A 27,099-nucleotide genomic window follows, 5' to 3' on the forward strand; every position below is an offset into this window, starting at 1 on the left:
ATGCATTCCTGAAATATGAATGGAAAATGAAATGGAGATCAAAGTGACTCGACGTGAGCTTGCAGTTTTGAATGCATTATTATACAGTGCGGACAGCATAAGAGAGTTGAACAATATTTATAGTTAAAGGTCTTTGTAAATAGTCTTGCTTTGGACTGCCAAGGGCATTTAGAAGCTCTATTTTTCTCTGCAGCAGATTCGTATGGTTTGCTAATGTGATACAGCACAAAGAGCTCGAGGATGGTTCATACTTGGAGTTAACTCAGTGCTGAATTCCTGGTTTGTCAGATCACGAGAAAAAAGCAATAAGGCAGATCAAGTGGTTTCTCAAAGTGAGGAAAGAAATTCCAAGGGCGGAAGCCAACCTGAGCTGCCTCACAGTTTCCCTTCCTGCTCCCACACTATTACCTCTGGCATTCCCCAGGATCTATTCTTCGCCCTTTCCTATCTACGTGTTGCCCCTCGGTGACATCATCCGAAAGCACTCGAATGCTGACCACACCCAGCTCTAGCCCACCACCACCTCTCTCAACCCCTCCCCCATTGCTAAGTGATCGGGCTGTTTATCCAACATCTAAATTTCCTGCAATTAAACATTGGGAAAATTGAAGCCATTGGTTTCAGTCCTTGGTTCAAACTGTTTCCTAGTTACCAACTCTACCCCTCTCCCTGGCAACAGTCTGAGATGAAGCCAGTCTCATTTGTGTCATATTTGACCCTGAAATGTGCTTCAACCTCATTTTCATGCATCATAAAGACCGCCTATTTATACCTCTGTAACCTGGCCGACTTCATTCCTGTCTTATCTACTGCATGAATCCTCATTCTAGAGTTGGTGATTCCAATGAACCTCTGTCCAGTCTCCTACATCTTACTTTCTAGAGGCCGTCCAGAACACTGCTGTCTATGTCTTAACTTGTTCTCCGATCACCCGTGTTCACAGAACTACATCGCCTCCTGATGACGCCCCGCCATGATTGTAAAATTCTTATCCTGTTTTTCAAATCCATGATTTCAAGTCATACTTTGCCTTATAATGCTCCTACGAAGCGCCTTGAGAAGTTCTATTATGCTAAAGACACGATATAAATGTAAATTGTTGTTGTTCATTGTGCTCAGCCAGTGTCCAGCGTAGGCTGGTATCTGCTACAAATCTGAACAAGGTGTGTCTCACCAAAAATGCATCTGAATCCCAAAGTACAGCAGCTGTGCGAGCCTTCGCAGCACAGCTGTATGAGGCATGTAGAAGCGTTTGAGTATTCCACTCTGAAATTGCTGCAATATGGGTTCCAGTTAGGAAAGTTTAGTCAGATCTTGACCTTTGCAGATATAAGGGGCTAAATTCTCCGATTTTGAGGCTATGCCTGGAGGATCCACAGAGTTTTACGTGGGAAAAATTGGCGCCGTCCAGCACCGAACCTCCGATTGGTGAGAGGCTAGCAGCCATGCCACGTAAGATGCCCGGCCTCCACGAAATAAACGGTCGTAGAATTGCTGGGTCCGTGGCGCGCAGCGGTCGCGCCATATAACATGGCGCTGGCTGTGCGCGGACCCGACCTGCCAGGTAGTGCCCCACTGGACACCCTCTCGCCACCCCCCACCAGTCCCCCCCAGCCCTCACCGAAGCCCCACTGGCCAGCAGCACGGCTTCCGCTCGACTGTGGCGGTCCTGGACACAGTCCACGGTCGCCACGCCGGGTTCCCGCACGGCTGGGACACATGTCCCCCACGCCGCCGTGAACCTGGCCCATCAGGGGCGGAGCATCGGGGAAGGCCTTCAGGTGAGGTCCTGAGACCGTCCCAATGGCGTGCGGTGCACACCGCGATGACGCTGTTTTGGAGGGGGCCCGTTTTGTCCACCCGTCGTGAAACAGAGAATCTAGCCCAAGGTACTGAATCGTAGAAAGATAAATAGGCAGCCAGCTGCTCCCTCCAGTCACACTTCCTCCAGGCTGAGTGTGGTACAGTATTGATGGTGAAATTGCTAAGACTTGCAGCAACCCCCCCCCCCGCCCCTTCCCCTCTCCCCCACAGCCGTGTCTGAAAAGGAGGGAACATTTACCAGACATGTAGATGGACTTTCATTATAAGGGGATTTTCATTACAGTTGCTCCATGTGCCTAAACCTGCATGATCCAAACACAGCTGATGAATTATATAAAATTGGCAATCATTTGGAGAGAAAAAACCTTCCTTGTTCTAGTTGCTTTTTCAGGTCTGGGTTTTACCACCTTCTACTTAGCTGGGAAGTTGCACTGCTTCACGGATATCGGTCAAGGAAAAAGCTGGAGATTGTGTGCTGCTATCCTCCCCCTGTATTGTGCTGTGATGATCGCCTTGTCGAGGACGTGTGATTACAAACATCACTGGCAAGGTGAGCTGTGCTGGCTATCAAACAGCCCTGTCAAAATGTTGCTTTGGTTGTGCTTGTCTGAGTGAAGAGAGCAATTTCAGAGTGTTAGCTTTACTCTGTTACTCTTTTGTGCGACTTGTAAGCCTTCTGTGTCGCGGCTTATTGATCTAATTGTTCAATGTTTGCAATGCTTCCATGTAACGTCATCTTTTGCTTATTCCACAAAAGAAGAAAATGAAACATGCTTTGGCAGGGCAGCTGGTGTAAAAATATTCTTCAGTCGATATAATTTGTTCCTCCTTGGTCACATGAAAAATTGTACTCAGTTTAAAAACACTCATCCTGACCTTTCCAGAGGAAAGCTGATTGGTCTGCTCATGTTGAGTAGTAAGGCACGTCTCACCAATGTCCTGCCTGAAGGAGGAAAGCAATTCATTCAGGGCTGCACTCCAAGGTGTTTGCAACCCGTGGGGGAGGGCGGAGGGGGATAACCATTGGCGGGACTGTAGATCCTGCTGGCGAGAAACAGTTGGAAAATATCAGCCAACGAGGAGTCTCTGAATTCTCAACAGGTCACTTAAATCCTAAAATCATCAGAAGATTGGATGCACGAGGAAAAAAAGGTAAGGAGTTCCTCTACATCCCAAACTAACACTCTCTCATCCACCATGTACAGTACAGATTAACTGGCCATTCGTTGCACTGGTGCTTGTGACACTACTCTGCACAATATGCATATCAGCCACAACCGAAGAGTTCCAGAGCTGCATAACATTAGAAGGCAATTGCCAGTCATGCCAATCATGGCTGAATGTTCAAGGTGAGAGATAATTTAAACCTCACGGGAAAATTCAATAAGTGCCTATTTCAAGTAAGATCACCTTAGGTTAGGTTGATCACAACAAATTTTCAAAGAGAAGGAATGGTGTAGTGGGAAACGCAGTTCTTGCTTCAATTGGATAAGACACCGTCAGGATTTAGTGTCGTGCAGGGTCTGAGACATCGGACAGGCAATAATGATTGAACAAAACTGAGCAATAAAAGGCAGCCGAAGCAGAAAATGCTGGAAATTCTCAGCAGACCAGCCAACGTGTGTGGAGAGATAAATACATTCCAGATCGATGACCTTTTGTCAGAACTGGAAACAGTTATAGAGATGTAACAGGCATTAAGAAAATACAGAGGCAGAGAAAGGAGGGAGGAAAGGAACAAAAGGGAATATCTGTGGCAGGGTGGAAGGCAGGAACAATTAAATGACAGAAGTGATGGTCACAAGACAAGTAAAGGAAAAAAAAGGAAGTCTAATTTGGAATCACAAAATCACTGACAACTACCATCCCAAAATTCTTTTAAAAGTTGGTTATTGTCTGAAATTGTCAAACTCAGTGTTGAGTTCAGGGGCGCGATTCTCCGACCCCCCACCGGGTCGGAGAATCGCCGGGGGCCGGCGGGAATCCCGCCCCCGCCGTGTCCCGAATTCTCCGCCACCAGAGATTCGGCGGGGGCGGGAATCGCGCCGGTCGGCGGAAATCGCGTTGGTCGGCGGGCCCACCCCCGGTGATTCTCCGGTCCGCGATGGGCCGAAGTCCCGCTGCTGTCAACCCACGCCAGCCGGTGTGGATTGAACCACCTTTCGAACGGCGGGACAAGGTGGCGCGGGCGGACTCCGGGGTCCTGGGGAGGGCGCGGTGCGATCTGGCCCTGGGGGGTTCCCCCACGGTAGCCTGGCCCGCGATCGGGGCCCACCGATCCGCGGGCGGGCCTGTGCCGTGGGGGCACTCTTTTCCTTCACTATGGCGGTGGCAGAAGAGACCCCCTCCACTGCGCATGCGCGGGGATGCCGTGAGCGGCCGTTGACGCTCCCGCGCTTGCGTCGCCCGGCGAAGTCATTTCCGCGCCAGCTGGCGGGGCGGAAATCAGTCCGGCGCGGGCCTAGCCCCTCAAGGTGAGGGCTCGGCCCCTCAAGATGCTGAGAATTCCGCACCTTTGGGGCGGCGCGATGCCGGACTGATTCGCGCCGGTCGGCGGACATCGCGCCGATTGCGGAGAATCCCGCCCTAGAAGTCTAGAAAGTGCCGGATCAAAAGTCGAGGTGCCGTTCCTCAATGCTTAGTTTTACAGGAACAGTGTAGATAGGAAGCAAGGAAAGAGTGGGATCAATAATAAAAAGTCAAGTAGCCAGAAGCACAGGATTATGCTTGCAAACTGAACAGAGGTGTTTCGCAAAGCCTTTACCCAATTTGTGTATGGTCTCCCCAATGGAGGATCTATTGCACCGCAAACAGCAAACCTGCTGAGTATTTCCACCATTTTCTTCGCTTTTATTTCAGATTTCCAGCATCTGTGTATTGTGCTTTTGTAATTTCAGAGACATAGACATAGGTCGGGATTCTCCGAGCTCCCGGGCTGCAATCGCGCCCGACGCGGGGTCGGAGAATGGGGCGTCGGACCCACGACACCTTCACGCGATTCTCCAATGACCGGAGAACCGCCGCCAGCTGTGCGCGCGCAGTCGACGCGACGCCGGTCGGGGGCCGTTGAAAGAGCCCCCCCGCGGCAATTCTCCGTGATCGACCGGCCGAGTTCCCGTCGCCGTGGTTCACGTATGGCTCCACCCAGCAGGAGCTCCGCGTCGCAGCTGTGGTGGCGTCCTGGTGGGGGTCGGGGGGATCAGTCTCCCGGGGGGGGGGGGTTGCTACACGGTGGCCAGGCCCCCGATCGGGGTCCACTGTGTGGGTCGGCCATGCGTGGACCTGCGGCCGGAAGTGCAGGGCCCCTTATCGGCAGCAGGAGCTGCACGGCGCACACCGGGGCCCTGCAAGCCCCCTTAAAAATGGAGAATCACCCCGGACCTTTCAGAAAAAAGTCCAGAGTGATTCATGCCCATTTTCTGCCGGGAGTGGGGAATCCCGGTCATAGAATTTACAGTGCTTACGTAGGCCTTTTGGCCCATCGTGTCCGCACTGGAAAGACCCAACCCACCAAAGCCCACCCTATCCCCACCTCCACCCTAGCCCCACAACCCAGTAACCCCACCTAACCTTTTTGAACACTATCGGCAATTTAGCATGGCCAATCCAAATAACCTGCACATCTTTGGACTGTGGGAGGAAACCGGAGCCCCTGGAGGAAACCCACGCACACACGGGGAGAAGATGCAGACTCCTCACAGACAGTGACCCAAACAGGGAATCGAACCTGGGACCCTGGAACTGTGAAGCAACTGTGCTAACCACTGTGCTACGAGATATTTTTCTAAGATCAATGAGTCCAGAACTGGAAGAGAGGTGGGAGACCAATACTGTGACATTTCTCTTTAGGTAAACTAATAACTGTAGTGAAACTGGAAGTAAATGCTCATCATCTGTAACTGATGCTTAGAAGAGCCTCTTCAATAAAAACTTAAACAAAACCTAAAAATGTGCTCAAAGGTATCAAATAGCTTTGACAGAATTATTAATCCCGTTTTAAATAACACCATCAAGATAGCAGACAGAGTATTGGATCTGAATTTGCAATCAGTGCCTAAATGACGTCATTCAATACTGACCTCAAAAAAAGCTATCCACAATGATCTAGCATTCTCTGTGGTATGGATTTCCTCTTTCCAGCATTTATTTGAATCTGGCACTAAGTTAAGGGGATCACCACCAGTCATCCAGTAATGGTGATGTCATCAAAGAGGGTAAGTAACCAATCACTTTAAAGAATTTTCACAGGAAGCAAACCAGGAATTAAAGTCCACTGATTATTGGATTGGATTTGTTTATTGTCACTTGTACCGAGGTGCAGTGAAAAGTACTTTTCTGCGAGCAGCTCAACAGATCATTAAGTACATGGAAAGGAAATAAAAGAAAATACATAATAGGGCAACAGAAGGTACACAATGTAACTACATAAGAATTGGCATTGGGTGAAGCATACAGGGTGTAGTATTAATGAGGTCAGTCCATAAGAGGGTGATTTAGGAGTAACAGCAGGGAAGAAGCTGTTTTTGAGTCTGTTTGTGCGTGTTCTCAGACTTCTGTATCTGCTGCCCGATGGAAGAAGTTGGAAGAGTGAGTAAGCTAAATGGGAGGAGTCTTTGATTATGCTGCCTGCTTTTCCCAGGCAGTGGGAATTGTAGATGGAGTCAATGGCTGGGAGGCAGGTTCGTGTGATGGACTGGGCTGTGTTCACGACTCTCTAAAGTTTCTTGCGATTATCCTTCACTTCTTAACACAATTACAGACAGCAAAAGAAAGATTGAGACATATACATGGAATTAGGGCAGAAGCAGAAATATCATAAACACACTTAAGAAAAATATCATATTCATTTATAATAGAAAAACATAATTAGTTTTCCAGGGCCAGAGAGGTTTTTCACCAATAGTTATGATTTAGTTAGTCAATAAACCGGTTGAACCTCATAAACAAGGGGCAGGATTTGGTGCCCTTCCCCATGAGGAGTTTGGTGGCGGTGGCGGGGGGGGGGGGGGGGGGGGGGGGGGCGGAATGTAATTGGGAAGAAGGATGACAGATGGGAACCCTGTTGCCTTGCCACCTCTGACCTGACTAAATCTGTGGTGGGAAGACTCATGAACAGCTTTCTGCCCTGCCGCCAATGAAAGTCCGTAATTGGGTAATTAATGCCATCCTTAAATTCTGCCGAAGCTGCAACTTTGTCGGGGTAGTGGTTAACAGCGATATTACAGTGTAAAAGTATGCGCTCACATCAGTTCAGTGATTTCTAAAGATAACTGTCCGCAGCGACTGCCACAGTACACCCGTGGAGGAGCAGGTGATTTTTCTCATTTAACTGTGCACCTACGGACATCAGACATGACAGTCAGTTTAACAGAATAATGCAATGCACACTAACAGTTTTGCCACCATTATAACAGCAAAATCTGGGCCAATAGTGTCGCATGGAGTTATGGATGTTTAAAGTGCAGGAGGAAATCATCAATTCTGTGATAGAATTTTCCAAGAGCATCTCAAAGCCAATTCTGTTATCTTGCCCTCTCTCTATGACCTTGTTACTCCCACTGTGTGCGCACCTTAAAAGGAGTATTTGCTTCAGCTACTCCCTGTGGCAAAGAATTCTAAAATATCACAGTGCAATATTCAATGGTGGGTCTACTCTGAGAAAGGCAAGAATCCAACAAATAGTTCATTGTGCAAAATGTACGAGAGACACCATCACTATCACCATCAATTTCAGGTACATTGGTGAAAAGTGGTCTGTAGGGTTTCAGTGTGTGCAGCAAAGAATCACAGAGGTTTGCAGTTTTGCTCTGGGGTCAGAACCGTGATGCCAGGATCATATCCAAGGTCTCAACCTTGAAGAGTGTCGGCTTGCCATGCCCAATGCAATTTTTAAAGAGATAACCAATTAGTGGCTAATTTTGGGGGGGTGTGGGGGGGGGGGGGGGTGGGGGGCCCTCATTGCACAATTAAGTACAGTGAGCTGTTTCCCAGGGCTGGAGGGCCAACAGTAGGCCCTCAAGCATTGAGTGGCCGAGGGACCTTAATACACTCTTGAATAACCTCAACTGGCTATCGGCTAATTGCAGCCCTGAACCAGCATGTTCAAAATGGCCCAGTGAATAGAACATTCTGGCAAACCCACACGCTGGCTGGTGTTGGGAAATTGAGTAGCTGCCCACTTGTGGTCCTACCTCCTCCAAAGATCAAAAATTCTGCCATAAATGTTCAGCGATGGTTTACAAAGTACTTTCTTCCTCAGGATTGTTAAGATTTACTTCAAGGAAAGGGACATTATAACGCTCAGAATATAAATGCCAAACTGTATGCACGGGCAGTACAAGTACTGAGCATTTTTAGCAGGAGCATCAATCACAGTTGGGAAACTTGAAATGAGCTCTTGCATCTGTCATTTGCACAACTTAAATAACGTTTTCAGAAGCTAACGTGAATTCTACAGCATTAAAATGATTTCAGCATCTTGACCCCATCAAAGTTTACAGCGTGAGTTATAACGTTAGAATCTGGTCTTACTCACCGCTGGTGTGTGCTGTTGTATTGGCACTAGGTTCATTGGAAACCATGACCCAACCTGGGTTTACTCAGCTTTGGTTTCGAAACCACATGATGGAGTGAAGATTTCAGAATCACGGAATTAGTCAATTCAGAGATTATGGAGTTTTCTGACATTGGTCAGTATATATCAGTGGCAAACCACATGTTGTCTGTATGGCTGATCACTTCAAATATAAGGTCACTTCAAATATAGCATATCATTCCAGATCCATATTTTTTGGTGCTCAGGACTCCCAGGGTGAAACTCTACTGAAGTCTCCAAAAGTGGCCGTTGAGCAGGGTTTGGAAGTTCCTATTTGCCTCATTGACAGCAAATTCTCCGACTGTCCCTTAGAAGGCAAATGGCGAACTTCCGGTGGCGGCCTTGGAGGGGTAGGTCGCACATTTGATAGCTCCCGCCTGTAACGGACATTTGGACCTTTTTCCCCCGGTTTTGTTGAGATTTCATGGGATAAATCAGTGAAGAGTGAGACAGTAAGGAGAAATCCCCCTCTGGTGTATGGAGAATTGGACCAGAAGTGGCCGGGTGAGACGACAAAGTCCTATAAGGGAGACGCAAGCAGAGCTGGTAACACAGGACAACATGGCGGAGGGCAAGGGCCACGGGGAGATGGCGCAGTGGTCGACGGAGCAGCTGGTGAAGTTTTTCGAGGATTGCTTCCCCAAGCTGAAGAAGGACATGCTGGACTCGATTAAGGCTTCGATTGATCAAGTGGTTCAGAATCAGGAAACCCACAGGAGAGCGATCCAGGAGGTCGAACAAAAGTTGTCCGAGCATGAGGAGTATATAACCGTTCTGGAAAGCAAGGTGGGGATGATGAACGACCGCCAGAAAAGAATGCAGGAGAAGCTGGAGGACCTGGAGAATAGGTCCAGGAGGCAGAATCTCAGAATTGTTGGCCTCCCTGAAGGCAGTGAGGGATCGGATGCAAGGCCTATGTGACGGACATGTTGGAGAAGTTGATGGGGGCTGGGGCATTCCCTAGGCCCCTGGAAATGGACAGAGCGCACAGAGCCCTCGCGAGGAAGCCCAGAGTGAACGAACCGCCGAGGGCCATGGTGGTACGTTTTCACCGTTTTATGGACAAGGAACACGTTTTGCGGTGGGCCAAGAAAGAACGAACGAAAGAACAAGTGGGAGAACTGTGAGTTGCGTATTTATCAGGACTTGGGAGCGGATTTGGCCAAGAGGCGAGCTGGGTTCAATCGGGCAAAAACGACCCTCTTTAAGAAGGGGGTGAAGTTCGAGCTGCTGTACCCAGCCCGTCTGTGGGTCACATGAGGAAAGGGACTTCTACTTCAAAACACCAGACGAAGTATGGACCTTTATTAAAGAAAAGAAGCTGGAGGCGAATTAAAAGACATTTAAGCCTCGGAGAAGTTCTGTGGCGACAATTTTTGGTGTTGGATTGTAAAAATTTAAGTAGTTCTGTGCGAAATAATGGGCTGTGTGGATGGTTAAATGTTGTTTTGTCTAGCAGAGAGAGACCTTGTTTGAGGGGGGAATGGGCTTTGAATTTAGTTCTGCTGTTTTGGGTGACTATTTTTCTAAAGTGTTTGTTTCTTCACTGTTTGTTTTTTTCTGTTGTTTGTTTACTGGGGAATGTGATGCTGTTAAAATGTTTATTCATGTGGGGGGAAGTCATTGATCCGGAATTGGACCGGTCAAAATCCAGGACAGGGAGGAGGTCGGCTGCGGCAAAGGAATTGAAGGGTTTTATGGAACAGATGGGGGGTGTAGACCCATGGAGGGTTGCACGGCCGAGGACGAAGGACTTTTCCTTTTTTTCTCATGTCCACAAGGTATACTCTCGCATCGACGTTTTTGTTCTGAGCAGGACGCTAATACCAAAGGTGGTGGATACTGAGTATTCGACTATTGCAGTGTAGGATCATGCCCCGCACTGGGTGGATCTACGGGTTAGTGTGGAGAGAGGGGAACGCCCACTGTGGAGACTGGATGTGAGGTTGCTAGCGGACGAGGCGATTTGTGGGCGGGTTAACAAGTCCATCCACCAGGAGATACTCCAGGTGGACAGGAGATACTCAGAGGCCCCGGACACGGGGCTCCTGAGGGAGCGGCGGAGGCTACAGGCGGAGTTTGGGCTGTTGACCACAGGGAAAGCAGTGGAACAGTTGAGGAAGGCAAGTGGGGCGATCTATGAGTATGGGGAAAAGGCAAGCAGAATGTTGGCACACCAGCTCAGGAAAAGAAAGGCGGCCAGGGAGATAGGTAGAGTAAAGAGTAGAGACAGTAATACGGTCCTGGACCCAGCGGGGATGAACGAGGTGTTTAAGGATTTTTATAGTAAATTGTATGAGTCGGAACCCCTGGCTGGAGTGGAGGGGATCAGGCAATTTCTGGATCAGTTGAGGTTTCCGAGGGTGGAGGAGGACCTGGTGGAGGGGCTGGGAGCACCAATTGAGATTGAGGAAATAATCAAGGGGCTGGAGGGCATGCAGTCGGGCAAGGCCCCAGGGCCTGACGGCTACCCGGTGGAATTCTACAAGAAGTTTTCGGAGATATTGAGCCCTCTGCTGTTGAGGACATTTAACGAAGCAAGGGAGAAGGGTGCCCTCCCCCCAACAATGTCGCAGGCGTCGATTTCATTGATCCTAAAATGGGAGAAGGATCTGGAGCAATGCGGATCATAAAGGCCGATTTCCCTACTGAATGTGGATGCCAAACTGCTGGCTAAGATACTGGCCACAAGGATAGAGGACTGTGTCCCGGGGGTGATAGGGGAAGACCAGGCGGGGTTTGTTAAGGGCAGGCAACTTAAGGCCAATGTTCAAAGGCTTCTAAATGTTATTATGCCCTCAGAAGGAGGGGAGGCGGAGGCGGTGGTAGCGATGGATGCGGAGAAGGCTTTTGATTGGGTGGAGTGGAATTACCTGTGGGAGGCGCTGGGAAGGTTTGGGTTTGGTGAGGGCTTTATCGACTGGGTGCGGTTGCTCTATCAGGCACCAGAAGATAGTGTGCGTACGAACCGGCTGAGGGCGGGGTATTTTAAACTACATCGAGGGACGAGGCAAGGATGCCCCCACTCACCATTACTCTTTGCTCTGGCCATAACATTAGCCATGCATTAAGAGCCTCTAGGAACAGGAAAGGGCTGGTTTGGAGGGGGTGGGGGGAACCACCGGGTCTCGCTCTGCGCAGATGACCTGCTCTTGTACATTTCGGACCAATTGGAGGGAATGGGGGAAGCAATGCGAATCTTGTGGGAATTTGGCAGTTTTTTGGGGGGATAAATTGAACATGTGGAAAAGCGAGATGTTTGTGATCCAGGCAAGAGGGCAGGAGAAGAGACTGGGAGAGCTGCAACTTAGAATGGAAGGGAAGAGCTTTCGATATCTGGGAATCCAGGTGGTCCGGAAATGGGAGGTATTACACAAGTTAAACCTATCCCGGTTGGCAGATCAAATGGAAGGGAACTTTAAGAGATGGGACATGCCCCCGCTATCACTGGCGGGGAGGGTACAGACTGTGAAGATGACGGTCCTCCCCAGATTTCTATTTGTCTTTCAGTACCTCCCCATCTTCATCCCCAAGGCCTTTTTCAAGCGGGTGAATAAGATTATTTTGGGCTTTGTGTTGGCGGGTAAAACCCCGCGAGTGAAGAAAGTGTTCCTGGAGCGCAGTCGGGGGGAGGGTGGGTCGGCGCTGCCGAACTTCTGCAATTACTACTGGGCAGCTAATATAGCCATGATTAGGAAGTAGGTAGTGGGGTAGGGGTCGGCATGGAAGCGGATGGAGGCGGCATCATGTAAAGACACCAGGCTGGGAGCATTGGTAACGGCACCTCTGCCGTTCTCGCCAGCCCGATACTCCAGAAGTCCGGTGGTGTTGGCGGCTCTGAGAATCTGGGGGCAATGGAGGAGATATAAGAGAGTGGAGGGAGCATCGATTTGGACCCCGATTTATAACAACCACAGGTTTGTACCGGGTAGGTTAGATGGCGGGTTCCGGAGGTGGCAGGGGGCAGGAATCAGAAGGATGGGGGATCTATTTATAGATGGGAGCTTTCTCAGCTTGAAAGCTTTGGAGGATGAATTTAAATTGCCACCAGGGAATGGTTTTAAGTATTTGCAGGTGCGAGACTTCCTGAGAAAGCAGGTGTTGGCCTTTCCGCTGCTGCCACCACGGGGGATACAGGATAGAGTAGTCTCCAGTACCTGGGTGGGAGAGGGGAAGGTTTCAGATATTTACCAGGAGCTTTCAGAGACAGAGGAAACCCTGGTGGAGGAGTTTGAGGGCAAGTGGGAGGACGAGCTAGGTGGAGATATAGAGGCGGGTCTATGGGCGGATGCCCTAAGCAGGGTTAATACCGCCTCATAATGCGCCAGGCTTAGCCTGATACAATTTAAGGTAGTCCACCGGGCACACATGACAGTGGCTAGGATACACAAGTATTTTGGGGTAGAAGATAGGTGCGCAGGAAGCCCAGCAAATCATGTCCACATGTTTTGGGCATGCCCGAAGCTTAGAGGGTTTTGGCAGGGTTTTGCTAAGGCAATGTCCACGGCGCTAAAAACACGGGTGGTGCCGTGTCCGGAGGTAGCGATCTTTGGAGTGGCGGAAGATCAGGGGGCGAAAGAGGCCGATGTCCTGGCCTATGCCTCCCTGGTAGCCTGGAGATGGATCTTGTTAATGTGGAGGGGCACGAAGCCCCCGGGTGTAGAGACCTGGGTTAGTGACATGGCTGGGTTTCTCAGTCTCGAGAAAATAAAGTTCGCCTTAAGAGGGTCAATGTTGGGGTTCGTCCGGAGGTGGCAGCCGTTCGTCGACTTCCTCGGGGAAAATTAAAATGTCAGCAGGTGCAGTATTCCAAGGTGGGGGCAGATTGTTGTTGTTTGGTTGAGGTGTGTGTAGATTGGGCTGGGGAGGGGGGGGGGGGGGGGGAAATGTTCATTTTGCCATGTGGATGTTATTGTTTTTGTTAATGTTATAAACATTTTCAAATATCTCAATAAAAATATTATTTTTTAATAAAGAAGGCAAATGGCAGCAGGGGGAGTGTCCGCAGTGGTGATCCCCCCTGCCAGGAATTCTCCTCTTTCAGTCGCTGGAGTCCAGTGCATTGAGAAGTGAGATGCCCTGGGGGAGCACTGTAGATCCCACGGCTGAGTTATAGACCAAGAGACGAGTCTCTTTTTAAAGTCATTTTTATTCCCCCCATTACACACTGGGTTCAGAAGGGAAGAGCCAGTGTGATGGCCACGTTGATGGCTGGGTGGTAGTGGGGTGATGGTGGTTGAGGGTAAAGGTAAGTGATGTTTGTGCTCATCTGTGCCCTGTAGAGGGGATGTCCAATCACTGACCCCACAAAATCTGGTTGGGTTCCTCTTGATTTTTGACTCCTTTGTTTTCATTAGACACCCTTCATTACAAAAAGAAACTGAAGGATAAGCCTCCCTCACTAAGATTGCGATCATCCCTCTTACTCCCTGCTTCTTTGACTCAGTGTCTGCTCCTTGTTATAACTCCGAGAAGTGCTTTAGGGCATTTTAAAAGTTTTATAGAGGGGTTGTTTATTATATTTTATTTCATATCCATAGAAGAATCTATAGAATCCCTATAGTGTCGAACGAGGCCATTCGGCCCATCGAGTCTGCATCGACCCTCTGAAAGAGCACCCTACCAAGGTCCACTTCCCCTCTCTATCCCCACAACCCCACCTAATCTGCACATCTTTGGATCCTTAAGGGGCAATTTAGCATGGCCAATCCACCTAACCTGCTTATCCTTGGACTGTGGGAGAAAACCGGAGCACCCAGAGGAAACCCACGCAGACACGGGGAAAATGTGCAAACTCCACACAGTCACTCAAGGCCAGAATTGAATCCCGGGTCCTTTGGCTGTGAGACAGCAGTGCTAACCACTGTGCTGCTCTTTGCATTAAATAAAAAGCAAAAAACATTTCAAATTGGTAATGTGTGATTCTCCCGGATTAAAATAAAGAGGATTTTGTTAATATCTTCCCTTCCTTCATAGAAGCACAGGGAACAGTGTAACAACATGACACCTTCCAACATGAAACGTAAAAAATTTATAACTGGATTTTCCCAGATTGCACAGAAATGTATTTCCCAGATTGCACTGTAATACTGTGTATTGAGTGACCGCTACATCATTCCTGTAAAAACCCCTGGAGATATCCCAGAGGGAACGGTCGCAATTTTATGTATGCATTGTCAGGAAGCAAATGCAAGCAGTAAAAGAAGAGGATGCTGGAAATCCTGAGCTGATCTGCCAGCATTTGTGGAGGGAGAAACAGATGGTGGATCTTCCTACCCCCCTCCCCCTCCCTCTGTGGCGAGGGAGGGGTCGCCGTCGGCAAGACTGGAAGATCCCACCGGTTGGAAGGGCTATAAAATCCCCGCCCAACATTAATGGTTCAGTCCAGTGACTTTTCATCAGATGGATGGTAGGTGCTCCCATGGCCTGACATTCTTTTAAAACACAGGCTTGTAAGCAAACACTGCACTGATCAATAGTATCCACTGGCTTAGCACGATTGTCAATGTTTAACAAGTTATTAAGGTTTTGTAAGGAATTAAATCAGCAAGTATTTGGATAGAACTGAATGCTCAGATTCTGCCTCACACCGCTGTGAATTGAATGCAAATACTCACACATATATGGCCCACATTAGAGCTAGGAAAGAAAGATGAGTTAGACTTTATAGAAGCCTCTTTGATTGCATGTGATGGTATGAGACAACTAAAATGTATAAAGAAAATGTATAATCCGTTGATGAAACAATTACTCCTATGATTTACCTCTTGTTTCAAACCAGGCACGGAAATGGACAGATAGGAAAGACAGAAAGTTTGCTTAACATTAACCCACAGCCCACAACCTTCACTCCCTCCCCCTCCCACATCTCTCAGCCGCAGAGTGAGTGAACACCCTTTTTGGATTCTAGACCGCAGACAAAAGGGGCTGCAGCACACAAACACATGGCATCCAGACTTTAAACATTAAACAGCATGCAATGTAATGGGTTACCAGCATCTGAGCCGACTCGCCCTATCTCCCCTTCCCACAGCTCCCAGCCGCAAGGCATGGTGGAAGAACAAGTGAACAACCCTTTCCAGATTCAAGACTGTCGACAAAGGAGGCTGTAGCTAACAAGCACACGGCATCAAACAGCAAACAACTGACCATAAAAATCCCCTCCATCTCCCGCAGTCAGAGAACGGGGCAGAAGAGCGACAGAACACCCTGCCAAGCATTGGCAGTAGGTCATCTTACTCCCTCCCTTTCCTTGCTTCTGGCCTCAGAAGCAAAAGGGGCTCCAGCAAACAAGCCCCGGGCATTAAACAAGAAACAGAAACAGTACAGTAGCAGGCATACGAATCCCAAACATTAAAAAAACAACATGCAACAGTACAAAAAGGCACCAGCAATTTGCAGGGCCTCCAAACTTGAAACAGCAAAGTCACCAGCACACTAAAGCCACCAAGATCCTGCAAAGGATCATCTTCGCAACCTCCAAGGTGTCCAATTGAAGCGAGCAGCCATCACCTCCTCCTCCTGCAGTACCAGCATCCAGTCACCTGTTCCACCCAGTCCTTGGTCCAGACCACAGAAGCAGAAGAGGCTGGAACAACACAGGGCTTCCAGACATAAAACATTGAATAGTCATCAGTTCAAATAAAAGCACCAGCAAACGGCAAAGAAGCCCTTCATTCCTCCAGTAAGCTGCGCAGTTAAAGCGGGCCGCCACACTTCCTTCTAAAACACTGGCAGCAGGTCACCTGACTTCCTCCCTCTTCTTGCCCCAGGCCACAGAGAAAGAGGTAGTAACAGCCATGCAAGGCTTCCAGACATGAAACACTGAATAGACAGCAATACAGATAAAAGCACCAGCAAGCTGCAAAGAAGAGTGCATACCTTCAGCAAGTCGCTCAGGTAAAACAGCCACCACCCTCCCCTTCCTCCCACACTCCAGGCAGCAGAAGCAAAGAGGTGTCAACAGGCAGACTTACAGCATCCAAGTGGCAGCAACAGTAGTCAGGTATCCCCCTCTCTCCACCCATCCTCCAAGCAAACAGGCAGGGAGGGAGATAAGCAGCAGAGAACAGGGCAGGCAGCACTTCTCCCTTTCTCACTCCCTCTTCCTCTCCCTCTCCCTCCAAGCAGGCAGGCAAAAGGACAGGCAGCACTTCTCCTTCTCCCTCTTCCAGGCAGTAGGGCCCTACCTTCCTTCCTTCCTTCCTCCCTCCCTCTCTCCTCCAAGCAGTTAGGCAGCAGCCAAGGAACAGTAGCAAGCCCTCAGGCAATCTTGCAGCAAGGCTTTTCCGCAGGGTAGAGGGGTCAATTACTAGGAGGCATAGGTTTAAGGTGCGAGGGGCAAGGTTTGGAGTAGATGTACGAGGCAAGTTTTTTACACAGAGGTGCCTGGAACTCGCTATCGGAGGAGGTGGTTGAAGCAGGGACGATAGTGACATTTAAGGGGCATCTTGACAAATACATGAATAGGATGGGAATAGAGGGATACGGACCCAGGAAGTGTAGAAGATTGTAGTTTAGTCGGGCAGCATGGTCGGCACAGGCTTGGAGGGCCGAAGGGCCTGCTCCTGTGCTGTACTTTTCTTTGTTCTTTGTTCTTTGTAAAGCAGGTCATACACCCTATGTTGCCACTTCGGCGCTATGAATTGAGCACATTACTAGAATTGCCAATTCCACATGAGCAATAGCCTTTGGTTGTGTGGCCAGTGGCCACCACGGTGAGTGGGAGTTAAATGACCATCACCATATTACCACAGGCGGGGCTCTATCACGGGGTTGTTTGGTGGGTAGGACAGGCAGCAGCTGGAACTGCCCCCGTTATGGTATAAACGATCCGGGGAGGTGGCTTGGGGGACCCATGGGTGCTGCACTCCCTTGTCCCGCCCGGGCGGACCAGGGGTGACCCACCCCCAACGATAACAGCCCCCCCCCCCACCCGACCAAACCCAACTCCTTCCCTGGAGGGCTCCCTCAACCCCTGCCCCGACCCCCCGAGCACTGTGGTATTGGCCGCCGTGCCCCCAGGCTGACTGCCCGATTTCGAAGATGGCCACTCACCTCCTCGGATTCCCACAGCAGCTGGTTCGCAAGCTTCACATTTTAAACAGGTGTACTAAACGGCGCCCACGTGACCACTCGCTGGGGAGGTGGTTAGATCACAGGGGCGAGTCGATAAGAAGTCTTTCCCTTTGGTGGGTTGGAGATTGGTCTTAATTGGTGATTATTGGTTTTCGCCACGCAGCAGCAGGATCTGGATCTTGCCAATGGGAGCGGGCTGGTGAGATTGCCAATGGTGAGTGGGGTGGTTCCCGCTATCTAACCGGCTCGCTCATTTACGCACCGAGCACAAGAGGGCAGGTAGATGGCGCACTATACCCTTGTTCTGAGATTCCCAGTCATGGCTGCTCACAATTCAGGTGCACAAATTTTAAAACCTGGTTTAGGTTGCTTCACCTGATCTTTTATGCAAAGACTGGAGGTGACATCCATGTTTCAGCTTAGCTGTGCACACAGATCCGAAGGACTTGGTGGGCAACAGAGTTGCTGTCATCCTTCACAACTCAGAAAACAAATCTACATATTCCAAGGAAAACAGTCTGTCAGAGAGCTAATCACGCGTACAGGTACAATTGCCAGATTTTATAAATGAATGTCAGTGGGACAGCAAACTGTTGAGAACCAGCAATGGCAGAATGCAGATGCAGCTGCAAAATCTTTTTATTTGTTTTGTGAGTGATTTCTGTGGTCAAGTCCATGCACTTCACTGTTTTGTGTTTATTCTACAAAATTCTAAATTCAAGCATGAAACCATTCTGAAGTACAATTTATGCATTTAAAAATAATTAGTGAGATATCTGAATATTTTCAGTTAAATTGCAAACATTCTCACCGAAAGAGTGAAGGACACCAAGGAGGTCTTCAGGATCAGGCCTACCAACTCTTGATCCTTGACCAACTTTTTGGCCATTGACCAACTCTTTGAGCTATCACAGGGAGTGTCTGCTGTGGTTCAGTAGATAGCACATTTCACCCCTTGGTGTGAAAAGGTTAGGGTTCAGGATCCACTCCAGAGACTAGAGCACAACAATCTGGACTGAGACTCCAACGCAATACTGAGAGGTGCTGCAATGTCGGAGGTGCGGCCTTTTGAACACTAAACCAACAACCATCTGCTCTTTGATGAGGACATAAATCCCATGGGACTATATTGATGGAGAGCAGAGGGGTATTCCTGTTACACTTGCCAATATTTAGCTCTCAATCACCATCACTAAAACAGATTATCTGGCTATTATCACATCACTGTTTATGAGAGATTGTTATGTGCAAATTGACAGCTGCATTTCCCTCAGTATACCAGTGACTCCACTTCCAAAGGACTTCATTGATGGCAAAGTGATTTGGGATCTCCTGAGGTTGTGAAAGCATGGTATAAATGCATGTTTTTTTCCATTCAAGGGTAGGACTGTTTGCATGCCAAATAGCAAAAGCAGCATGCGATAGCAGAGCATAGCGATCCCACAACCAACTGATCAGATATAAACTCTGCCACATCCGTTCGTGAATGATGGCGAACAATTAAACAACTAACAGGAGAAGGAACTTCCATCAATATCTCTTTCCTCACTGATGGGGGAGTCCAGCTCATCAGTACAAAGGGCAAGGCTGAAGCATTTGCACTGTCTTCAGCCAGTAATGCTGAGTGAACGATCCATCTCCTCCTCCTGACAAATAAAGAGGAAATAAGGGAATTGTCAAGAAGGATCGATAGCATAACAATGGAACTTGCCGATTATCATAAAAACCCATCTGATTCATTGATGTCCTTTAGGGAAGGAAATCTGCCATCCCTGCCAGCTCTGGCCTACATGTGACTACAGACCAACAGCAATGTGGTTGACTCGTAACTGCCCTCTGAAATGGCCGAGCACCCAAAGTAAGAGCAATTAGGATTGGTAACAAATGCAGCTCCTGCCAGTGACACCCACATCCCATGAAACAATAAATAAAACACAAAGCTTGGAAATATATTGCTGTTCCTTCAATGTTACTGGCACAAATCATGGAATTCCCTGCCTAACAGCACTGTGGGTATACCTACACCACATGGATTGCAGCGGTTCAAGAAGGCAGCTCACCACCACCTTCTGAAGTGCAATTAGGGCTGGGCAACAAACACTGGCCTAGTCAGCGAAGCCCACATCGTGAATAAATAAGAAACCATGCGGCCTTGCGTTTTTCTTCAGTTGTTCATAGGAACCTCCCATTTTCAATTTCAACTGTTCTAACATCATCATTCTCTTTCTCCCTCTTGGTTTAAACCCCTGTAATCTTCCTTCAATAATCTCCCTTTGAATATGGCCTTGTTGTCTTTTCTTGATGATATTCACTGACTATGTTTCCTCCTCCTCCACGTTTCCACTACGAACAAGGCACTCCAAATTATTGTCTTGATCATTATATTCTTAAGATTTCTACTTTCATGGCAGTGTGGCAAGTTGGATAATTAGATAGTATTCAAAGGGTAGCATTAGTGACAATTGTAATGCTTGTAATTATAGTGACCCAGAATTCACAGTGGCCTGAACTTGTCCATTTATGGGAGATGGGCATTTATTGCTCATCCCTAACTGCCCTAGAACTGAGAGGCTCTGTATCTGTGATGCAAGTGTACGAAATTCCTGCTGTCCAGTAAACCTGAATGGGGAGCCAGGGCGTGAAATGCCATTTTCAAGCTGTTTGTGGAGGAGTGGTATTTCTCAGACAACTTCTAGATTTTCACATTTAAACGAATGTCTGCTTTTGTCTAACGTAGATAGATGTCTAGTTTGTGCATAGATACCTGTTAGCCTTATAATTATTTTTGTTTACAATAAATCCTAGCCTCTCATGCCTTTTAAAGCAAATTGCCTCTAAGCACTTGATGAAATGAAATTGCTTCTTGAAGTGCATTGACTATCATTATGTAACAAAGCACTAGCTCTTTCTGTTCCGGCAACATTCTCCAAGCAACTGTAAGATGACTGGTCAGTTCATCTGGTTCAATTGGAAACATTGCAGATTTGCCAGGTCCAGCCACGATTCCTGGACTCTTAATTGCACACACAAAAACTAAAATGTGAAGCTAAACGATTCAATCGTTAAACTGGATACATAAAGAGGTGACAAAATTGGGACAAAAATTAAAAGAAAAATGACTCCTTAGGAGTGTGAGTTATGAGAATATTCATTCAAAATGCTTAAAGAGGGCAGCACGGTAGCATTGTGGATAGCACAATTGCTTCACAGCTCCAGGGTCCCAGGTTCGATTCCCTGCTTGGGTCACTGTCTGTGCGGAGTCTGCACGTTCTCCCCATGTCTGCGTGGGTTTCCTCCAGGTGCTCCGGTTTCCTCCCACGGTCCAAAGATGTGCAGGTTAGGTGGATTGGCCATGCTAAATTGCCCTTAGTGTCCAAAATTGCCCTTAGTGTTGGGTGGGGTTACTGGGTTATGGGGATAAGGTGGAGGTGTTGACTGTGGGCAGGGTGCTCTTTCCAAGAGCCGGTGCAGACTTGATGGGCTGAATGGCCTCCTTCTGCGCTGTAAATTCTATGATAATCTATGATCCCGGCTCTGGGTCACTGTCCGTGTGGAGTTTGCACAGTCTCCCCGTGTTTGCGTGGGTTTCGTCCCCACAACCCAAAGATGTGCAGGGTAGGTGGATTGGCCATGCTAAATTGCTCCTTAATTGGAAAAAATGAATTGGGCACTCTAAAAAAAAAATTTAATGCTTAGAGCGAGCATTACCCTTTGTATAAAATCCATTACATCCATGCAAATCAATCAGCTCTAATTATAAACTCTCAACATTATTAAAAATTTACATTTTTCCTGTTACTGAAATACACTTTTGAGGTCTTAGTTCACCCTGATGCCTGTTCACAGCTGAGCTGGTAGTCAGTTTAGCCAGCATGATGAAAGATGAAGGGAGTAGGTGAAGACCTTTAATTAAAAATGGAACCGATCTGCTCGAAAGAGTCACATTGATGTTTGTAGAAGAATTCAAGGTCTATTAATCTTCTTTGAATATTATCCAGATCAATACAACCCATTTTACCAAGACTGCATCTCACAGATGTCAAATGCAGATTTACTTAAAAATGGATGTTGTTACTATTTTTCTAAATGCTGATTTTAAATAGAATCATTTATACAACAGTTTCCCCAAATTGCATTTACGTTCACCATTAGATTTGTGGTTTCACACAGAAAAGAGAGTGTTTAATTTCTGAAATTTAACTTTGAGCAGGATTAGCAACACACCAGGGAGGACTTTAACAGTGACAAGTTAACTTACCGAGAAGCAGCAAACAGGATCCGCCAGGTTTAAACTGCTAACTTTTGTATTTTACATTACCCTTCGAAAGGATTTTCCCCCTGCTGTTAAAAATACAACAATTCCACATCCTGTGGGCTACAATTTTCAGAAAATAGACTGTCATTTTGAAAAAGGTCATTCCATTTTTTTTTCTGATTAAAAATTGATTGCAGGAAAATTGAAGAACGATTTTGCCTGCATTACAATTCCTCCTGCGCCTGTGGTGCTACTTGGGGTGAGGTAAAAGATGCGCAGCCACACTTCAGAGGCGTTCAACTGAGAAACTGGTTAACTAAAAATAAGCAACATCTATTAAAAGGCATTTATTAGTGGAGCACTTTTTTTGAAACATTGAGTAGAAAAGAAAATTATAAATTCGGTAAAATGGCTGTGAAGTTGGGACTGGCCACGAAAGCAGGCACATGGAACTTAGTGTGGGAACACCCCCATGCCCGATGGCTCCATCGCAAGCTTTTTCTTGTCTGTCAATTGAAAGTATTATCGCGTGTAGCCATTGCCCGGCATGTTAAAGAGTGGCTGCATGCTGGAGCAAAGGCTCAAACTCGCAGGAGACTAGCTTGTTAAAGATTGCATGTGCTACTTTAAAAGGGGGAGGTGCATTCTGACAGGTGCTGGGTGTTGCTCTCAAAGTGACTTTGACACGAGGAACACTCAATAATGTTGGAAAATAATAGAGGAGCTCCAAGATTTTCGGATACAGCACTGGAGGTGCAGGATCGATCCACAGGAGGTCAGAATTCTGGATATTAAACTGGATGTTACATTGTATATGGTCCCAACGCAGCTGGGTGTTGAGGGAGCGGAACACTCGTCGGCTGTGGTAGACCTCAGAGTTGACACGAGCCACCCGCAACGCGATGTGCTTGCAGTGATAGCACTCTATTGCATAAGGAATCATCAGAAAACTACTCTGCCTGCTTCTATCCGACAAGAGAGAATGAAATGTATTCACTTCCCTTGTAACACAGAGTTTCAGTGGCTTCCCTTAAGCAACACTAGATGGCAAACTGGGCGGCACAGTGGTTAGCACTGCTGCCTCACAGCGCCTGGTTTCAATTCCTGCCTTGGGTGATTTGTCTGTGTGGAATTTGTCTGCACTTTCTCCCCTGTCTGAGTTGGTTTCCTCCGGGTGCTCCGGTTTCCTCCCACAGTCCAAAGATGTGGTTAGGTGGATTGGCCATGATAAAGGTGCTCCTTAGTATCCAGGGATGTGCGGGTTAGGTGGGGTTATGGGGGATAGGTGGGAGCCTGGTTGGGGTGCTCTTTCTGTGGGTCAGCGCAGACTCCATGGGTCTAATGGCCACCTTCTGCACTTCAGGTGTAATATGATTTTGCAAATATTGCCTGCTCCAGTTAGAAAGAGGCAGCTGCTTAAAGATTTGTGGCCATATTCCCATTCACAACCACTGGCAATGTCTTTCTGACCCTGCTCTGAGATTGTGGTTGTTACTGTAGTAGGTGACAGATTTGAGAAACGGTAACCTTAGTCAAGTGGAGACGTCTGACACACTGGATGTTTAGTTGTCCCGTTCGCCACCGTTGCAAATCCCATAATGGCCACAGAATATCACGAGAGGTCAAAAATGGGATTTGCACCGGCGCAATTTCAGAACATGATCTCCCCGAGCCATTCCCAGTGATAGAATCATAGAATTCCTACAGTGCAGAAGGAGGCCATACAGCCCATCTAGTCTGCACCAACCCTCTGAAAGATCACTCTACCCAGGTCCACAACCCCCGGCCCATTCCCATAACCTCACCTAACCTTTGGACACTAAGGGGAAATTTAGCAGGGCCTGCACATCTTTGGACTGTGGGAGGAAACCGGAGCACCTGGAGGAAACCCATGCAAACAAATGGGGGAATGTGCAAACTTCACACAGTCACCCAAAGACAGAAACAAACCCGGGTTCCTGGCGTTGTGAGGCACATCTTCGCATATAGTCTGAGAAGCCCACCTCAGCTCGACCTGAGGAGCGGGATGGCCAGTGCCCTTGCAGCTCTGGTGCATCACTTTCATGCTTTGTTAGCACAACCAAATTTGCACCCCCCCCCCCCCCCCCCCCCCCGTCACCCAACGGTTCTGCGGTGCTCTGCCATGTTGTGACATGGAGCAATAGAAAGTCTCATTAGTGCTCTGACATCCTGCAGGTCATTCCAGATCCCCCTTGCTCCAAGCTGGGCATTAAGCAGGCCATTTCACTGTACCACACCTCCCCCACTACAGCACTGGAGCCTGTTGTGCTGACATGGCTGGATTCGGTGCCAGTTGTTTTACCAGACGCCTTAATGCACAGATGAACAGGCACTCAACTACACATCTCTGCACAAGTCCATACCATCTCTGCACTTACCCTCGCCATCCGCAGAAGATCATTGAAGCTTTTGCGGCACTGAAGCTTGTTGTTCGGCGCACCCCATCCTTCCAACTGATCTCAGCAGTGACCAATGGCCTGGCCTTCTTGGCAATGACCTGGCACTGACTTCCTCCACCAGGACTCCCAGGCACGTATTGGGGAAACGGAGCGCAGAGTGAGAATGTATCACCTGCCTTCTATGACCACCAAGTGCCGATCTCATTGCCAGACAACAGGAAAATGATTAAAATGTCTGCAGACAGCTTCCTCAGCCTCCCCCACAACTCCCGTAAACCTTCAGGGAACTGCCTCCTCCATTTTTTAAACCCCCCCCCCCCCCCCTCGCCGGGTCCCCACCAGCACACTGGTACTGCAACCAGCAGACACGTTTCATGCTGGGAAGGCCTTAATTGGCCGCTCATTGTAATATCGCATTAACAACACAAGCTTGGACAGGAGCGGGTTTTAGATCCGTTTCCAGCCGCACCGATTTTGTACCCGGAATGTAAAATTCAGGCCATGGCCTCCTCTTGAGAGCTATTCCACCCCTCCTCCTCTTCCTCTCCCATCCAGCAGCTTGTCCTTCTCTGTTTGACCTCTCCTCAATCTCTTGGTTGTATTGTATTCCAATGCCAACTAGTGCACCAGCCTATATCTGGAAGCAAGTGGTTTGCGCAGAATCTTTGTCAAAGTCCTTCACGCCTTGGCACTCACTCCAAGCAGAGCTCTGTAACTTTAAGCCATACTGAAAACCACCAAATGCTTCTGCAATCACACCAAGAGCCAGTCAAAATCAATGAGCAAGTAACCTCAAAACAGTTGATCGCTTTAAAGAGCACAGAGGGAGGGGTGCCCTCCCTTCTGCTGGGGGCATGTTCAGCTGTGTTAAGGTTAAGAGAGGGTGTTAGCTGGAGCATTGAGCTCCAAAATAGTGATGGTGGCATCAAGAGTGTTACATTTTGCTGGGCATCAAGATCTGCCAACTCTGCACCCTGCGTGCAGTGGATGCTTCCTCCGTGTGTGTGCATACCCTCACCAAATGTAGCACTCAATGTGGCTCACATCAGAAGTGTGTACATGTGATGGAAGGGGAGCCACGGTTCGGAGTGCGACGAAAATAAACGAGGTATTTAAGGCCTTCTATGAAGAGCTGTACAGATCCCAGCCCCCAGCGGGGGAAGAGGGGATGAGACGATTCCTAGACCAACTGAGATTCCCGAGGGTAGAGGAGCAAGAGGTGGCTGGTTTGGGGGCACCAATTGGGTTGGAGGAGCTGAGCAAGGGTTTGGGGAGTATGCAGGCGGGGAAGGCTAAGGGACCGGACAGGTTCCCGGTGGAGTTCTACAGGAAGTACGTAGACCTGTTGGCCCCGCTACTAGTGAGGACCTTTAATAAGGCAAGAGAGGAGGGGACCCTGCCCCCGACAATGTCGGTAGCGACAATTTCTTTGATCCTAAAGCGGGACAAGGACGCACTGCAATGTGGATAGTACAGGCCGATCTCGCTCCTCAATGTGGATGCAAAGTTGCTGGCAAAAGTGCTGGCCACGAGGATCGAGGACTGTGTCCCGGGGGTGATCCACGAAGACCAGATGGGATTCGTAAAGGGAAGGCAATTAAACACTAACGTGCGGCGGCTCTTAAACGTGATGATGATGCCATCGGAGGAGGGAGAGGCGCAGATAGTGGCAGCTATGGACGCGGAGAAGGCCTTTGACCGAGTAGAGTGGGAGTACTTCTGGGAGGTGCTGCGTAGGTTTGGGTTCGGGGGAAGGTTTATCAGTTGGGTTAAGCTCCTTTACAGAGCCCCGGTGGCGAGTGTAGTGACGAACCGGCGGAGGTCGGAGTACTTTCAACTGTACCGAGGGACGAGGCAGGGGTGCCCCCTGTCCCCCCTGTTGTTTGCATTGGCGATTGAACCATTGGCCATGTTATTGAGGGAGTCTAATAAATGGAGAGGGGTGGTCCGAGGGGGAGAAGAGCATCGGGTGTCACTATATGCGGATGCCCTGTTGCTGTACGTGGCGGATCCAATGGAGGGGATGGTGGAGGTCATGCAGACTCTAAGGGAGTTTGGGGAGTTTTCGGGCTATAAGCTCAATGTAGGGAAGAGTGAGCTCTTTGTATTACAGGTAGGGGGTCAAGAAAGAAGGATAAGGTACCTACCGCTGAGGAGGGTGGAGGGGAGCTTTCGGTATCTGGGGATCCAAATAGCCAGGAGTTGGGGGACCCTACATAAACTGAATCTGACGCAGTTGGTGGAGCAAATGGAGGAGGACTTCAAAAGATGGGACATGTTACCGCTCTCGCTGGCGGGTAGAGTGCAGTCGGTCAAAATGGTGGTCCTTCCGAGGTTTCTGTTTGTGTTTCAGTGCCTTCCCATCGTGATCACTAAGGCCTTCTTTGAGAGAGTAGGTAGGAGTATTATGGGGTTTGTGTGGGCGAATAAGACCCCGAAGGTAAGGAGAGGGTTCCTGGTACGCAGTAGGGACCGAGGAGGGTTGGCGCTGCCAAACCTAGGGAGCTATTACTGGGCAGCAAATGTGGCGATGATCTGCAAGTGGGTCATGGAGGGAGAGGGGGAGGCATGAAAGAGGATGAAGATGGCGTCCTGTAAAGGAACGAGCCTGGGGGCGTTGGTGACGGCACCGCTGCTGCTCTCGCCGACAAAGTATACCACGAGCCCGGTGGTGGCGGCAATGCTAAGGATCTGGGGCCAGTGGAGACGGCACAGGGGTGCAATGGGAGCATCGGTGTGGTCCCCGATCAGGGGTAACCACCGGTTTGTCCCGGGGAAGATGGACGGGAGGTTCCAGAGCTGGCATCGGGCGGGGATTAGAAGAATGGGGGACCTGTTCATTGACGGGACGTTTGCGAGCCTAGGGGCACTGGAGGAGAAGTTCGAGTTACCCCCGGGAAATGCCTTTAGATATATGCAGGTGAGGG

At 48.7% G+C, this 27,099-nt stretch overlaps 1 protein-coding gene across 5 annotated transcripts in view; it reads left to right on the forward strand.

Moving 5' to 3' along the window:
* plpp4 (phospholipid phosphatase 4) overlaps nucleotides 1–27,099 on the forward strand; it is a 400,047-nt gene that overhangs the window by 367,230 nt on the left and 5,718 nt on the right. For 2 of the 5 annotated variants that reach the window (XM_072479340.1, XM_072479343.1), the window contains 2 exons: nucleotides 2,204–2,374; nucleotides 3,030–3,173. The exons of 1 other annotated variant lie outside the window; for it this stretch is intronic. In XM_072479340.1, the coding sequence (XP_072335441.1) occupies nucleotides 2,204–2,374; nucleotides 3,030–3,173 (315 nt within the window). The remainder of the gene's footprint in view (nucleotides 1–2,203; nucleotides 2,375–3,029; nucleotides 3,174–27,099) is intronic. 2 more of the 5 variants (XM_072479341.1, XM_072479345.1) reach the window with 1 other exon arrangement.

This window comes from Scyliorhinus torazame, chromosome 16 (assembly GCF_047496885.1).
Source record: "Scyliorhinus torazame isolate Kashiwa2021f chromosome 16, sScyTor2.1, whole genome shotgun sequence".
Taxonomy (NCBI): Eukaryota; Metazoa; Chordata; class Chondrichthyes; order Carcharhiniformes; family Scyliorhinidae; genus Scyliorhinus; species Scyliorhinus torazame.